The 15,895-nt window shown below is 48.7% G+C and overlaps 1 protein-coding gene across 3 annotated transcripts in view; it reads left to right on the plus strand.

Moving 5' to 3' along the window:
• Inpp5a (inositol polyphosphate-5-phosphatase A) overlaps window positions 1-15,895 on the plus strand; it is a 190,360-nt gene that overhangs the window by 85,240 nt on the left and 89,225 nt on the right. For all 3 annotated transcript variants that reach the window (XM_006230486.4, NM_001108923.2, XM_063269679.1), the window contains exons 3-4: window positions 10,320-10,420; window positions 14,517-14,604. In XM_006230486.4, the coding sequence (XP_006230548.1) occupies window positions 10,320-10,420; window positions 14,517-14,604 (189 nt within the window). The remainder of the gene's footprint in view (window positions 1-10,319; window positions 10,421-14,516; window positions 14,605-15,895) is intronic.

Raw genomic sequence — 15,895 nt, forward strand, 5'->3', positions numbered from 1 at the left:
TGCCCTGTGCAGAGCAGTGAGCCCCTGTCCCCTGCCCCCAAGCTGGCCCTCTGTCCTAGGCATGGACTTGTGAGAGGTCATTTAATGAGGCCTATAGGAGCCACAAATAGTGCATTGCGAACTAGAGAACCATCGGCCAAGGATGGGGGTGCCTGTCGCCCAGCCATGGGAGGTTGAGAGCCCACACCTGAGCCCAAGAGCATGGGCATTTAGAGCCTGCATTGGTGGCAGGCCAGAGAGCTCTTTTGTCCCTACCGCTTATCCTGGAGGCTGGGCTCCTATGGTGTAGCCTGCCGGATAGGACTCCTTGTTAGGTCACTAATGCTCCGCTTTGGAGACCTACCTAACAAGGCCTGGCTCTTGCTATTTTTAACTCTGCTCTTGGCAGTGTACAGGGTCGATGACCACAGGCTCACAGTGGCTTCCTGGGAGCTGAGTCTGGCCCTGTACTCAGGCATCTGCACAGTGTCCCAAACAGAGAAGGGACTTAACGGTGGAAGGCTGTGTACCAACCTGCAGGGGTTGTACAGTGTAGGTAAGCCCCTGTGCTCTTTCTGGCCACAATGTCTAGTTCACTCTTTTCCAAAATATTTTAATACACTTAATATTAAACATTAGTTAATGTATCTTTTGAGTTTCCTTGAAGACCATAGCTCATGGAAATGGCACTAGAACCTCTGCACCAGCTGTGTTACCTTTAAGTCAGAGGTGGCTCCTTTTGTCCTGGAGAGCCCTGTCAGTTCTGTTGTCAAGCAAGGGCAGTACTGAATGGAATTCCATGCAGTCCATAGCCACTCCTGGTGGAGGGCTGGAGTTTATTTCCCAGTACACTTCCCACCAGTGGTGCCATGATGTGACATCTGATAGCAGCTGGCTTTACACTCAGTCCTCCAGACATCCTGCTGCCAGGCAATCCATGAGGTCCACTGGCTTCACCGAGAAAACTGACCGAGCTGCTCTCAAGCCAACTAGGTTGCCCGCCCTGGCTCATCAGGAGGCCAGTTAAGATCAGCGCAGGAGCCAGGCGGTTGTCTTATAGCTGCTATGGACGTTACATGACGTCTCTAACCTCTGTGGTCCTGAGTAGGGCAGCCTGGGCCCATGATGGTGATATCTTGCTTGCCGCTGATGCAACCTTTGGCATGAATTCTGATTCCAAACCAGTGTCACTTGTCCTCCTGTGCTGGGGAACTTGGTACCTACATCCTCATTAATACCTTACAACATTTGTCTAAAGAAGGCAGTCCCACTACTGACCCTCAGCTGAGGCCCGGACCCTCTGAAGCAGGTGGCAAAGCAAGAATCATAGTCCTGTGTGATTCCTGGATAGCCTTGCTTTTCCTCTGCTGACCCCACCCTTTGCTAAATGGGCAGCTACAACTGGCTAGCAAGCTCGCTGGAGCCGACGAAGTGCTCAGGAGCTTGCGGGCCAGACATTCGATGCTGCTGTTATTAAGAGTCAAATCATATGAAGTAAGTGACATAATGAAGTAAGTGACAGTGAGACAGAAGATCGTGATTGCCCCGGGCTCATCTCTCCTTAATGACTGTGTGGCACTGTCTCTGCCTGTGGCCCTGGTTGACCTGCCTGTGCTGTGAGTCTGGAATTGCTGCTGCATGGCAGTGAGTTACTGGTGTCTCCACCCATGGGGTGTTGGTGAGTATTGGGGTGCTAGAGGCATTGGCCCCAGGGAATGGGTAGCTGCTGTAAACCACCCTTCCCCAGCCTGCCATTGCCTGAATGGTGAGTTGAAGTCAAGTGGTCTCATTTGACCACTGAGGAGACTTATGTCCCTTAGGCAGTGATTCCTGGGACGCTTTAGAAACCAGCCGTATGCTATGAGCCTGCGCTGTCACATGACATTGCTGCCAAAGTGTTACTTGGTCAGCTTCCTCAGAACCCCTGGGGCTGGCCTTCTCCCCATTTTCCCATAGAGAGTGGCACCGTCCTATTTCTGTGCCCCTGAGACTTTCTACTTTCTCAGAGTAGTGTTTATATGTGCCTTACAAACGACTGAATGGCTTCACTCCCTTGTAAAAGAAATGCTTTTTAGAAAATGTTATTCAAAAGTTTCTAACAGCTTGTCACTAAAAACCATCCTCTTCCGATGAGCTTCTTTGACCTCCTCATACACAGTGGCTAAGTGTGCTCTCATTGGAACATGTGAGCTGGCCTTTGTGCCAGCCTTGCAGACAAGTGGGTATAACATGTATTCACATGGTCTGAGCGTAGCTCCTCACTGCCATGGGTGGGAGCAGGACACAGGTTCCAGGTTGAGCTGCACAATAGGACAGTTGCAAGGAACTGCATTCTCATCAGCAAACAAGGAGAGAACAGAGACGCTATAGGAGATCAGAATTTCCCATGGTCCAGGCACACTCACTATGACACTTCAAGGTGGTAAAAACCATTAAAGAAGGCCATTCCAGTATTCCAGAAGGGACTATGGTGGTGATTCTCAACCTTTGTAATGCTGTGACTCTAATACAATTCCTCATGTTATGGTGACCTCATCCATAAAATTATTTTTGTTGCTACTTTGTAACTGTAATTTTGCTATGGTTATGAATTGTAAGCAACTGTCTTTTCTGATAGTGTTTGGCAACTCTTGTGAGAGGGTCTTTTGAAACCCAAAGGGGTTGAGAAACACTGGACTGTGATCACTGGCCGAAGGGAGTGTAAGCTTCGGGTCTCTCTGCCTTTTAATACATTTGCCTGGTCAGCTTCCAGCCTGTGGAAGTGGAGGACAGAGGCACGAATTCCAGGCTAGTTCCACACCCAAGCTGAGCTTGGCAGATTTGTGGGTTTTTTTAGATTTATTTTATTTTATGTGCAGGAGCGTTTTGCCTACATTCGTGTATGTGTGTACCTTATGCATGCCTAGTTCCCTCAGAGGCCATAAGAGTGTGCCAGATCCCCTAGAACTACAGCTCTGGGTGGTTATGAGCCACATGTAGGTGCTGGAAACCAAAGTCAGGTCTTCTGAAGAGTGGCCAGTGCTCTTAAGTACCAAGGCAGCTTTGCAGCCGGCAGACTTGTACGTTTCCACCAGCTCCTCCACTTCCATTATCTTCAAGCAAAACTGGACTGTGGGGTGAGTTATCCACAAGTGTCCTTGTGGTCGTCTGCAAAGGAACAAGCAGGGCGCCCCTTTGTCATTGCACTTGAAGGGCAACACCGAGTCCTAGTGAACATCAGCCATGACTCAGGGCCTCACCGTTCCTTACAGGCCATGGTTAGAGTTGTTTGCTCTGCTGGTAGAAATTCAAATTTTTATGACTTTGTTGGGACATTCTTGACAAATGGTTCACTTCGTGTACTTGGAATTTTAATAAGGGGTTCTGATACTGGTCTGCACCATGAGTCCCTCAATATGACCAAGATGACTGCGTTGCACGTGAAAGGTCTGGGGCCTGTCATCCCTTCTGTCCTCTGCGGCCACCATGCAGCTGGCTTGCTTTATGATGAGGCAGCATCTGTAGTGTTTGTTTGTTTATATAAACAAGACTCTGATAGTGTATGCTTTTCTTACGAGGACAGCTTCTGTGACTTCCATCCTTTAAGATTCATTGAGACTCGGTTTATGGCCAGAAGGCTTCTCTTGGAGAACACATCTAATGAGCTCACATCCTGTAGACACTGAGCATGTCATAGAATCTGTGATGCCATAGGTATTGGCTTGCAGTTTTGCTATCCTGTGTCCTGGTTGTGTTTGTATTCATGAGAGTATGTGCTTGTGTGAGTGTGTGTACATGTGTGTACCATGACTATGAGTCTGCCCCTGAGTAAATGTGTTGCTGAGGATAGATGGTAAGCTTCTTCAGTGATTGTGGCTCCGTTTCTCTCTTTTTCTGTTAAGTTTGCCCAGGGTGCTTTGTGGTGTTGTCCCTTCCCCCAGGTAATTTTTCTGTCTTCCTCTCTGATGGCTTTAAGTTTCATCTTCTGAGGCCTTTTCTGGCATCAGTATTGACTCTGCCCCCTTGAGGTGGGTCTTTCTTTGTATAACTTCTGTATAACTGCTTCAAACCTGTGCCTTCCCAATGTGGGGCCTTGCCTGGCAACACACTGGAGGCTTCCCTGTACTTACCACTTTCCACTGCTGTCCAGGCTGATTCCAGGGCCATCTGGTGAGGCTGGTGACTGTCTCTGTGTGTTTGGTTCTGGGGACAGTCTCAAAGAACTGCTTCCTTTTACACAGCCACATCATTCAGAGCAGGTCCAGACTTGCCATTGTGAGCAGCAGTGCGGCTGGGTCTGGTCTGCCCTTCATGCTAACTCGCTGCATGCACTCTCTGCTTTTTGTTCTTTGTTTCTCATTCCTGCTTTGTTTTGGGTTTTGCATTCTGTTCTGATTTATGTTTTAGATGTTTGCCTTTTTACTGGCATTTTGAATGGTTGCCCTAGTTTTGTGATACACAGTCATGTGTTGGATAACAGCAGGGGCTCATTCTGAGAAGCATGTCATGAGATACTCTTGCTAGGCAAGCATCCAGAGTGAACTCATAGACTTCGCTGGCCAAGGCAGGCATTCAGTGTGGCCCTTGGACGTAGTGAGGGGCTATGGTTAGAGATGGAGGAGGCTGCTGCTGCACTGTGGCAGGCCGTTTTAGAGAAGCCTTCCTTTTAGTAAGGCGGAGTAGAGCACTGTCTCTGAAGATACGCACACTGAGTACACAAACCAGGAGCAGTCATTTGTGAAACAGTGGTTATGAGTTGGCATCACCACAGACACAAACATCGTGCCATATGACATGGGAGGGTTTTCAGTTCTATCATACTCTTGGAGACCACTGTCCTACATGTGGCTTGCCACTGATGTCAGCATCAGATTGGATACATGATGGTAGAGGTAGAAATGCTCCCCTATCTGTATGGAAACCTTGTGGTTGTGAAGAGTTATATATAGTGTCTGTGGCACTATCAGTGGATCAAACCCGGGATCGGCACCCTTATTAGTCAAATTTGTTTTGGGAAATGGGGCACAGCCTGTAGCTGGTTGGTGTTCTCCCTGAAAAGCTCAACTGTTTCACAGACACAAGTGGCTAGCAGGGCCTAAACAGATAGCTCCTACCTGGATCACCTAGATGCCTCAGAACAGTGTTGGGACAGACATGCCACTTTTTCTCTTGAGAAGCTGGCTTGATAGTACCCTCAGTGGATAGTATGTTTATCTCCTTGAGATGTTTCTGAAGGTGTTTCTATGGTTGCCTTTGTTGAACGTTGCTTTTACAGAGTCCAATCCCAGGGTGGGCCTTTGCTGTTATTATTTCTAGGTCTTTTGCTCTGGAGGCCTGTGAATCTTGGAGTTGATGCTTTGGAGTTTCTGTTTCGGGTGCTGTAGGAGCGTGTTCCTGGGCAAATTCAAATCTTGTGTCCTGTGCTGGTGGTCAGTGCTGCTCTGCTCTGTCCTTCAGCTCTGGATCCTTCTCCCTGTTGGCCCTCAGTCCTTCCTCTGCTTCCTTCTTGCTGCCCCTTCCCACTTCCACTTTGCTGAGGCTCCTTGCTTGCTCTTTCCTGGTGCCCTTTGTGATTTGTTCTTTCTGCCATTACTCTATTCTGTGAGTACTGCAGTCCTCATCTCCTCAAATGCTTCCTGTTTGGCTCTTCATTTCTCCTTGTAGAGGTTCTGGCTCTGCAGTCACAGAGAACATAGCTTACTCTGCTGCATGGCTATTTTGCAGAGACTCCTCTGTATGCAGGACTTTTAACCCTCACAGCATGCCAGGGACTCCTAGAACTTGCTGTTTGCTGGTGGCTGTGGTGGTAGTTCGTGAGACTCCTGGTGTGCTGGCGCCCTCTCCTGTCAGTTGTTGGTAGTTCGTGACACTCCTGATGTGCTGGCGCCCTCTCCTGTCAGTTGTTAAGTCAGGTACCCTGGCTGGTTGTGACTTATTTTCTGATTGCTTCTTCTTGAACATCATGATTCTTGACTTCTCGAACTCCTTTTTGAGCATCTCCTCCCTTGTGCTTTACTCCCCTCTGTCCCGGAGTAGCTTCTCCGTGTTTTATTTTCTTCTCAGGAACCTTGTCGCAGATGATTCTCTTTTGTGCCAATCTACTTTAAGTTGCAGACCCCTGAGATCTCCCTAGAGCCCATATCTTGGAATCTTCTCCAGAATCTTGGGGGCTCCATTTCCTGACCTAACCTTTTGCTTATCCAGAAGCCCTGATCCAGGGTGGTGCTGTGTCATCTTCAGTCACAATGAGGTTGAGATGTAGGTTATTCTGCTTATGTATAAATACACATATCATGGCTTCGTGGTGTGCGTGTGTAGCTTGTATTTAACGAGAGAGAGAGAGAGAGAGAGAGAGAGAGAGAGAGAGAGAGAGAGAGAGAGAGAGAGATAGATATTTGGGGGTACAAAATTTAAAATTTATGGATTCAGCTACCCTGGAAGCTATGTATCCAAAACAGCTAGAAGCCATCTTTCTGCTTACCCAGACTTTTCCTCCATTCCAAGGATCCTAGTGGCCTCTTGCAAACATATGTCTCTGGTGCTTGCTTAGGACAGAGCAGGTCTGTAGAAGGGGTTTTTCTGAACTTCCTTCTTCTTTGAACATGTGTTTATTTGCATTCTTGTCAGTATGTGAATCTGTTCCCTGAACAACATCGGAGGACCTGGAGTGTCTTTGCTGGCTGTGTTCCATTACTTTTCTCTAGATGGACGTATGGCTTTTCTAGGCTCTGGTTCTCATAGGTTTGGTGATAGTTGGTTTTCTCTGGCTTAGCTTGCCAGGAACCTGTTGACTTTCTAGAGACTGCATCTCAGCAAACTAAGACAACTTTTAGTTGTAGTTATTTAAAGTGGCCTTTTCTGCTCTGATCTCCCCCTCCTCTTTTGTATTCCAGTTACAACTCTATGCCACGTGATGTTTTCATTAATCATCTATTTTTTTACCCAAGGGGACTCATGCATCACATGGCGGATAGGTTGTCATGCAACTAAAACATTCCTCCAACCCGAGGAAACTGTTGCTGAAGAAGCAAGAGAAGAGGACCTATAGAGGAGGGACCTATAGAGGAGGGAGTGGGGGCTGAGGGCATGCATCATGAAAGCTGAGCAAAAGTGGATTTCAGCTTACTTCATAGAGCTTGAAAATACCAGAGCCCCGGAAGGGCTTTCTTAACAATGGATGTGTGATGTTGGCCTGCCGAAGAATCTATTATGAAAGTAAGCGTGCTACTCACTCTTAAAACATGCTCCATAAAGAGAAAGTGCACACCAGCAGCAAATCCCCCAGATGCAAGTCTGTGAGGAGAACAGGCAGACCTGCAAAACACTCCCAGATATCAGTCTGTGAGGAGAACAGGCACAATGGAAGAGCACCAGGATGTAGTTCTGAATGAGATTTCTGTTTGAGTGCTAGCTAGACAGGTCCTAGGTGTGTGCGTTCCTATGAGAGAAGCATGCACTGTTACCAGAGCGGTCCAGCTGACACCACTGTGTGGAACCTACAAGAAATAGCTACCCAGCCATGCCTCTGGTGCTGCTTCTGTGGCCAGGTGGGATCCCGGCCTGGCCCTCTGGAGTGACCACTCCTCATTTGTACTCCAGTCACACAGGCTGTTGGGATCTCAGGAGACAGCAGTGCCATTGTTTCCTTGGCTCTGGTGGACATGTTATAATTGTCCTTGTGGACTCCATATCCCCAAGTCCCACACAGATTGAGACCCAAGTCAATGTGTCCAGGCATGAATGAGGCAAAGGAACCCTGCCAGGTAGTGGGAACCCACAGCCCTTCCTCACACCAGCTCATGACTCCTTCCTACCACCTTTGGGGGAAGCCTCATCCTTAACTTATAGAAGCAACTTAGGCAGGACAGAAACGGGCTCCAAGATACACAGTGGTAGTCATGAGGTGATCTCTAAACTATGAGCCCAGTGTGGGGACAGACTTCAGCGATGAAGAGTAGAATCCAGGGCAAGATGGAGTCACTGATGTGCAGGGACTTGGGCAAAGCTCTTGGTGCTGTCCTTGGGCATAGTGTGTCACTCATTGGACTCATGTTCCTGAAGTAGCAAAGCAGTCCAAGCCTGTGCCACATAACCCACAGCTAGCAGATGCAGGACTTGTGAACATACAGTGAGATTGGAAAGTCTATCCTGGACAGCCCGGTCAGGTCGGACTTCATCTGACAGTTCCTGTACACCTTCTTATCACCCCTCTGTTCCTGTCTTCACTGGTACTGTATAAGAAACACACAAACATGACAAGGCTAAGCACCCTTTGACCTCTGCTAGCCAGCCAGCTACCCTTCTAGTGTTGTCCGTGTCACCCTTGGAGGCTTCAGGTTCTGTGTCCTGGGCCTCTAGGTCAAATATTCAGGACTCCGAGACTTCAAGGGTGTTTGGGGTTTGCTTTTCTGAGGCAGTCAGGACAGGGCTAAGGCTCTCTCTGGGTGAAGCTGGTGAGCTCTCTGCTATGCCTCCACATTCAGATACACACACTGTGCTCCACTGAAGTCCCTGGTTGAAAAGAGCGACAGCTGACAAACAGCTATGAATTGAAAGCCAGCAAAGAGGATGAAAACCATCCACAACAGGTGTCAGCATAGTCACAGGGCCACAGCAGTAATGAGCCCGGCTGAGAGTAAACCAAAGTTCTAGCCAGCACCAGCGCCAGGGGGAGCACTGTGTGCATCCATCCCACAGACCTTTCTCATGGACCTTTCCCCTGAGCCTAGGACTTGCTGTGGATCCCATTGTCCTGCACGTGGACGGCGAGCACTAGTCCTCTTCCAGGTGATACCTACTTAAACACAGTTATCTTGGGACCACAGCATGGTCTGATTTACCTTGTTCTCTGCCCTGGTGAGGTCATATTTCCTTCTGGAGTTTCCGGCCAAGTCTGACTTCTGAGCAGTGCCCCTGGTGTCTGGAAGAGGGGTCAGTATGCCTGGTGCCATGCCCTGCCTGGCCATTATGCGGGTGTTTTTCTTGCTAGCCTGCAGCTCCCTCCTCCACGCTGCATAGCTGGGTCCTCATGTAGCTCTTGATCTTAGGTCCTTCTCTTTGGGAGATAAGTAGGATCACAGTTGACCCTTGAGTTCTAGTTATTCAAATCTGGAGCTTTGTGCTACAAAAGACTATTTGCTTAAACAATAAAATCTCAGGGAAAAGGGGAAATGCTACTTGGAAGTTAGATGAAGACAGCCAGATTTGAAGACCCACAGAGAGTGGTTATGGAACTCTGTTTATAAAATGAAAATTGTGACTGTTGGGGACTCTCCCCTGCCCCTGACTGGCTCTAGGTACACTGGCTTCCAGCCCTGCCTGTGAGTTTCCCCGCTATCACCTTGGCCCTGTGGTCATAGTAACCTCAACTTAGTGTTTTCTCCTCTGGTCCTGCATCTAGCCCTTCCCAGAGGCCCTTCTTTCCCTGTAACAGCTCTTCAGTGTCTGCTAGAGCCCAGCCTCCCATCCGTCATCTGCCCTCCCTATGCTCCAGGAGAACAGAACCAAGTACCTCCCCACCTTATTGCCTAGGAGATGGTTGGTCTTCCCGTGCTGTCTGCCCATGCCAAGCAAAGTTTGCTGGTAACTTAAGCAATGTTTTGGAAAACTAGGAACAGTAATAGTTGGACAGAAGTAAGGTTGTGGGTTGTAGACAAGCTTAGGCTGTGCCACTCACTCAATGCCCATGAGACCATGGCTGTGTTTCTGCCATATGCCAGACTCCTCCGCTGCTATAAATTAGACAATGGGGCAACAGCTTTTAGGGCTACAGATCACACAAGATGTGCATACCTGGTGCTTCAGACAATATGGGTACAGGAATGAGCTTAGAAGTCAGCCTTGGAGATCCTGAATTAAGAATGAGCCCATGCATAGTGTGCACATACATGCATACACACATGACAGCACACAGGCAATGCTCTCACACTAACTTAAGCTGACACCCAATTCTGCATGCATGCATGATGCATGCACATAAGAACATGCTGTCACACACATGATTGGCTGGACTCAATTAACAGGTATGCACAGCAGTGTTAATGATGTGCTGAGGTTGTGACTTGGGTTGAAAACTTTCTTGATGTTCTCCTGTCCATAGCATAATACTACTTTTTTTTTTATAATTAGAGAAAGGGCCTCTAGGTTGTTGAAAAGGGTCCTTAGAAATTCTGAATCTTTGCTAAGGAAATATGAAAGAGGCTAGAAATAAACATTTGGCCGCATAAAGGTGGCAACTCATAGAATCGGTTAAGAACTTGTGGACACAGCTGTGTGGCCTGCGCCCTGCTGTCTGTGGAGGTGAGACACATGCTTCACTGCCCTGACATGGTTTGTGCGCTAACTCTGTGCTTTCTTTCCAGGTCCTGCACACACACAAGCCTCACTTCATGGCCTTGCACTGCCAAGAATTCGGAGGGAAAAACTATGAGGCCTCCATGTCTCATGTGGACAAATTTGTCAAGTAAGTCTCAGCTGGAGCCTGTGGACTGGGGGAGGTCTTTGGATGGGATGTGGTCTTGAATTCCACCCTTGAAACTCATCTGTGGGTCATGCTGAGGGAGTTGCAGTTTTCCCCAGAGAGGGTGTGGTTTAGTGACCTGGCAGCTCCTTACCTCCAAAGAGTAAACACCTGTGCTGCTAGGCTAGGGGGGCAGGTCTTGGGGATCCCCCCATCCCCATCAGAGTCCTGGGGTGGGTAAATGCTAGCCAGCCTGCTGCAGTGGACAATGGATGATGCACAGGACTGAATTCTGCAGCAGCTTCTGAGTTTCGAAGCTGGGGGGGGGGGGAAGTGACATGCCATTCAGGGGACAGTGTACATGTGTGGAACCAATGCAAACTGAGCTCTGTGGCTCCTTAGAAGACAGGACCATCTGACCTCAGCCCAGGCAGAAGGGGAGCGGGGTCTCTTGAGATGGTTCTGTGAATGGACACAAAGGAGCAAGCAAGTGCCCATCCTTGAGTAGCTCTAGGTCTGGAATTAGGGCCCTTTCTCGTCTGTACCTTTTAGAACCATCCCCGAAGCCCCTCTTTGCCCTCAGACCCTATTGTATCCATTCTGCCTTTTGTTTGTTTGTTTGTTTGTTTGTTTTGTTTTGTTTTGTTTTCTAGAAGCATCCTAACAATGACCAGAAGGGCGACTAGGGAGGAAGAGGAAAAGTCAGAATTTAGGAAGTCCTGGATGTAGTTTTCAATGAGAAATGGGCTAAAGCTCTGAAAGGATTGCAGAAAGTCAGGCTTGCATTGGGCTCGTTTGTTGTTCGTAGAGTATGGTTTGGAAAGAAGTCATCTGGGCCACAGCTTTGACCACAGGGACTGTGTCAGAGGAATCATCCACGGGGCGTTCCTGGGACCTGTTGTCCATTGGAACAGCTTGGCATAGACAGAGCTGGGCCTGAGTTAGTGGCTTTGCCTCAGTTCCTAGAGTGCACTGAAGGCACTACCCACCCCATGGGTCTCTGGTGTTCCTTCTATCCCCAGTTCTGTTGCTGATTCTTTGTGTGTGTGTGTGTGTGTGTGTGTGTGTGTGTGTGTGTGTGTGTGTGTGTGTGTGTACACAAGCCACAGAGTTCATGTAGAGGTCAGAGGAAAACATTTGGGGTGAAATTTTCCCACTTTTATGTGGGCTCCAGGATCAAACTGAGGTTTCCAGGCTAGTACAACAGATGCCATCACCCACTGGGCCATCTCACTGGCCCGTGTTGCCGTGTTCTCTTGCCCCTTTATTCCTGTTTGCCTCTGTCCTGAGCTTGACAAGAAAAGAAGGAAGTGCTCCTTAAGTGCTCAAATGCCCCTGCAGGTGACAGCTGAGATCCTAAACATCCCCGTGTGTAGAGAGATTGAGGAAGCAACCTGTTCACAGCAGAGTTTCTTCCAAGCAACATGTGCTGCCTTCCCACCACTCAAGGTCTTGGAGCTTCACTGGGTGTCAAAAAACTCTGTAAGATACTCCTAAGTAGTCTTCAAGGCAATGTTAATGAAAGTGTTACAAAGCATTCTCCCCAACATTCTATAAGCGAAAGCTGGTCACATGGAGAAGGACAGACAGCACAGAAACGATCCAGAGGAACATTGAGTCACATTCTGCTGACTAGAGGCTAGAGCACCAGCTCGAATTGAAGCAGCAGAACAGCAAGGGCAGGCAGAGACCCTCTGTATGGAATGTCTTCCTCGGTGCATGGCCTTGGTACTGCAGGCTGAGAAGTGCCTCATGAAGAACCTGCATCACAGTGGACCAGGTGGTCACTCTCCCCTGCCTCAGAATGAATTCTAGTTATACTAAAGTAAAATTTGGAGATGGAGATGCAGAAAAATATCTTTGTAGCTTTGAGGTATGGAGGATTGCTTTCAGAATGTGCAAAAGTTGCAGCTTAGAAAGATAAGATTGACACATTTGTCATGTTAAAGAAAGCCATATTGTTACAGAAAGATATTCTGAACAAAGAGTGAACTAAGCCACCTTTTGAAAAACATCTGCAGCACACATCCCTGACAGAAATTACTGTTTATGCTAAGAACTGCAAGTTGACACAGGAGAGAGAGTCTTGGGCTAGAGCAGCAGAGCATCTGAGCACCTGCAGGCCAGTGGCTCTCGGGAGGGAGGTCCCACTACTACTGCCCCCTAGGTGGACTGTGCGTGGCAGTGTAAACTTTGCTGCTCTGGCTTTGAAGAGCGTCTGTCTTTGAGAAGGCTGGGGCGGTCAGGTATGCTCGTGTGGATTTTTCCCTATGGTGCTCTTTGCTTTCGGCTGGATTCAGCTCTACCTGGACCGTTTTCCTTAGCCAAAGAGCTTTCTGTACTGTGTATTTCAGTGCAAGTCAGCTGCTGTTGATTCTCTCAGCCTTTGTTTGTCTGAACAAGTTCGTTGTTCTCATTTTTGAAAGCTGTGTTTGTTGGGAATGAATGGGAGCTTGTCAGTTCCCTCACTACTTCAAGGACACCACGTCATTGTCTTCTGTGTTTCATTGTTTCCGACCAGAGCCCAGCCCTTGTGTGCATCTTCATCTTCTTGTGGATAATGTGCTTTCCCGGCTGCTCGCTTTCATCCACATCTACCTTATTTGTAGCAGCTCAGTTTGCTGTGCTCTGGTTTAATATTGTTTATTTGAATTGTGCACCTATAGGTTTGACGGAGTTTGGAGAATATTAGTTCCCTCCATCCACAGAGGCTGCTTTTCTCCCTGCCCCCTCCTCCCTTGCCCTGATCCAGTGTTGCCCAGAGAGGCTCTGCCGTCCACGTGGAGTGGGATCCCCTACTGCATTGCTTTGCAGGGATGCCCAGTCTCAGTTCATCCTGTGAGATCCTGATTCTCATCTGTCAGCACCAAAGACTCCTTTCTTCTGTAGGCTCCTATTTTCCTTTGGGGCTTGGGTCATATTTATATTTACCATTTTAACATCTTTCTGCTAATCCTATTACTTTGTCCTTTCTGGGCCCAGATCTGTTGGTAGCTTGTTTAAGAAAACAAAAAAAACTATGGTCCTGATGTTGATTCTCCCCATGTCAGGTAACTTTTTACTCACATTTGTCTGGAAGAGGGCATATGTAAGTGTCCTGTGTGTGGAGGTCCAACAGCAACTTGTAAGAGTCAATTCCTTTCCTCTACCTTGTGTGTCTTGGGTATTGTGTTCAATCCATCATCCCATGTCAGTCATTTGACACCAGATATGTCTGGTGCTCAGGGTTGGTGCCCTGTCATCTCTATTCCCCACACTCTTCATGACCTCATGGCCTCAATTCAGTGCTCAGGGTTTGTGCCCAGGCATCTCTATCTCTGTTTTTACACCCTGAACATGCTGCGACCTAAGGCTGCCAGCAGCAGGACCTGTGGGGAGGGGTCCACTGGAGTTCATCCAGGCTCATCTTCTGCCTCTCTTTCCTAGACTTATGGTTTCCTCCGGGCTCCTTCCCTAACATGTACTTTTGGGTCATATGCTGTGCCTGCTTCTCACCAGCAGCAGAGAAGCAATGGGCTTTTGTCCCGCATTCTGGGCTAGATGTGTGGTATTTCTTCTCTAGCCAACCTAGAGACAAGGATAAAATCAACTGTTGGGCTTTGACCATCAAAAGGGATGGTGGTAGGTGCAGTGAGGTTCTGCCGAGTTGACTGATAAGCACAGGCTACTGCCTACTTGAAGGAAATGCTAGTCACTGTCACTATCTACACTCTAGGGCTGCCAGCAAGAGCAGCAGACTGTGGAAGTCACCAACACATGGTATGTGGCCTGAGTGAGTCCTAAGTATTCCCACCAGTGTCTTTATCCCCGGGAGGCCTCACAGTGTAGGCATCTCACAGGCCTGAGTAGAGACCAGAGACTGCTATGTGGGCTGTTTTCTGTGTGCCAAGGACACAAAGTGGACTTGGTTTTCACTGTGGCTATTGCTGATTTCCCCCTCGCTCCTCCTTCCCTCCCTCCTGCTTTGCCCATTTAGGGGCTCAGTGGGTCTCTGGGTGATGAGAAACAGTTTTAACCGTGGCCTCCTGGCAGGGAGCACACCTATGGGCAGGCATGGCATCTGGGCCTTTGCTTACTGTGCTCACTCTTTCCTTCCCAGGGAACTACTGTCCAGTGATGCAATGAAAGAATACAACAGGGCTCGTGTCTACCTGGATGAAAACTACAAGTCCCAGGAGCACTTCACGGTAAGTCATTTTTAAGCTATGGTGAGTCCCAGGCCAAGGGAACCTGAATCATGGCTGTTCCCAAAGAGTACCGAGATGGCATGCATGCCGTGTCACAGCACAGTGTGACTGCCCTAAATGAAAAGCTTCTCACGTTCTGTTGACTGTTGGAGTCTGAGTCCTCCCCCACCCCAGTGCATCCTCATTGCTGGTACAGAGAAAGCATGGGCAGAGCTGGGATGGGGATGGCCAGTTAAGGAGGCTGGCCTTGAGATGTATGACCGAGGTGGAGAATTCCTGGTCTCTGGGGTGGCTTAGATGAGAGATTGAACTGGAATCTGGGCTTCTCAGTGGCCCTGCTCCTGGGCTTGGCTATCACTTTGTAAGAACAGGTGTGCCTTACAGTGGTATAGAATAGAGCCTGCACCAGCCTGATAGGAACTGTCCCTCTTCTCTAAGTGTCCTGGGTCATAGCTGCTTTAGGAGGTAGGAGGCACTGGGAAGGGTCAGGAACTCTCGAGAGATGTCTGAAAGCTTTTGTAGCTGTTGGTTTGCAGAACAGCATCTTGCGCTCTGCAGTGCCCAGACCTTCAGGGATTGAGTTAGCTTCTCTCCTTTCCACCCCGGTGCCTTTCACTCTACCCTCTGACATGTTGTCACATTCATAGGTGCTGCTCCTCTTTTCCACGAGGGAGATCTAGCAGTGATCCTCGTCAGTCAGCCCATCTTCTGCCTTGTGCAGCTACCTGACTTGGCTTTTGTCACAGCATATGGAGAGATATAGCAAGGGTTTGTGTCATGGTAGGCAGAACAGGGCATGGCTCCTGCCCTGTATCATGTGTGCGCGTGCGTGCATGCGTGTGTGTGTGTGTGTGTGTGTGTGTGTGTGTGTGTGTGTGTGAGTGTGTGTCTGTGCTTCTGTGTCTGTCTATCAGAGAGAGAGAGAGAGAAGGACGAGGAAGAGGAGAGGGGGGGGGGAGGAGAGAGAGAAAGAGAGAGGGGGGGAAGACTGAGACTGAGACTGGCTTTGGGGTTGTCCTTGGGCTAGAGAACCCCGTCAAGGCTTCAGTTTCTGGGCTTGGAGCGTCTTGTGCCAGATGCGTTCTATCCTCTCAAAGACGTTTTCTTCAAACCCATGTCCCACTTGCCCACTTCAGAGGTGTCCTTCCTCTAGCTCCGTCCCGCTCAGAATATAGTCCTCCTACTTCCCCCTCTTCTTCTCTTTGCTGCTTCTGCTACTGGCTTCTTCCTCTCAGCTCTGTATTTCTTTTCTTCTTTCAAAAGATTCCTCCCTTTAGCCCTCTGGGTTTCC

The sequence above is a fragment of the Rattus norvegicus genome, chromosome 1 (genome assembly GCF_036323735.1).
Source record: "Rattus norvegicus strain BN/NHsdMcwi chromosome 1, GRCr8, whole genome shotgun sequence".
Classification (NCBI taxonomy): domain Eukaryota; kingdom Metazoa; phylum Chordata; class Mammalia; order Rodentia; family Muridae; genus Rattus; species Rattus norvegicus.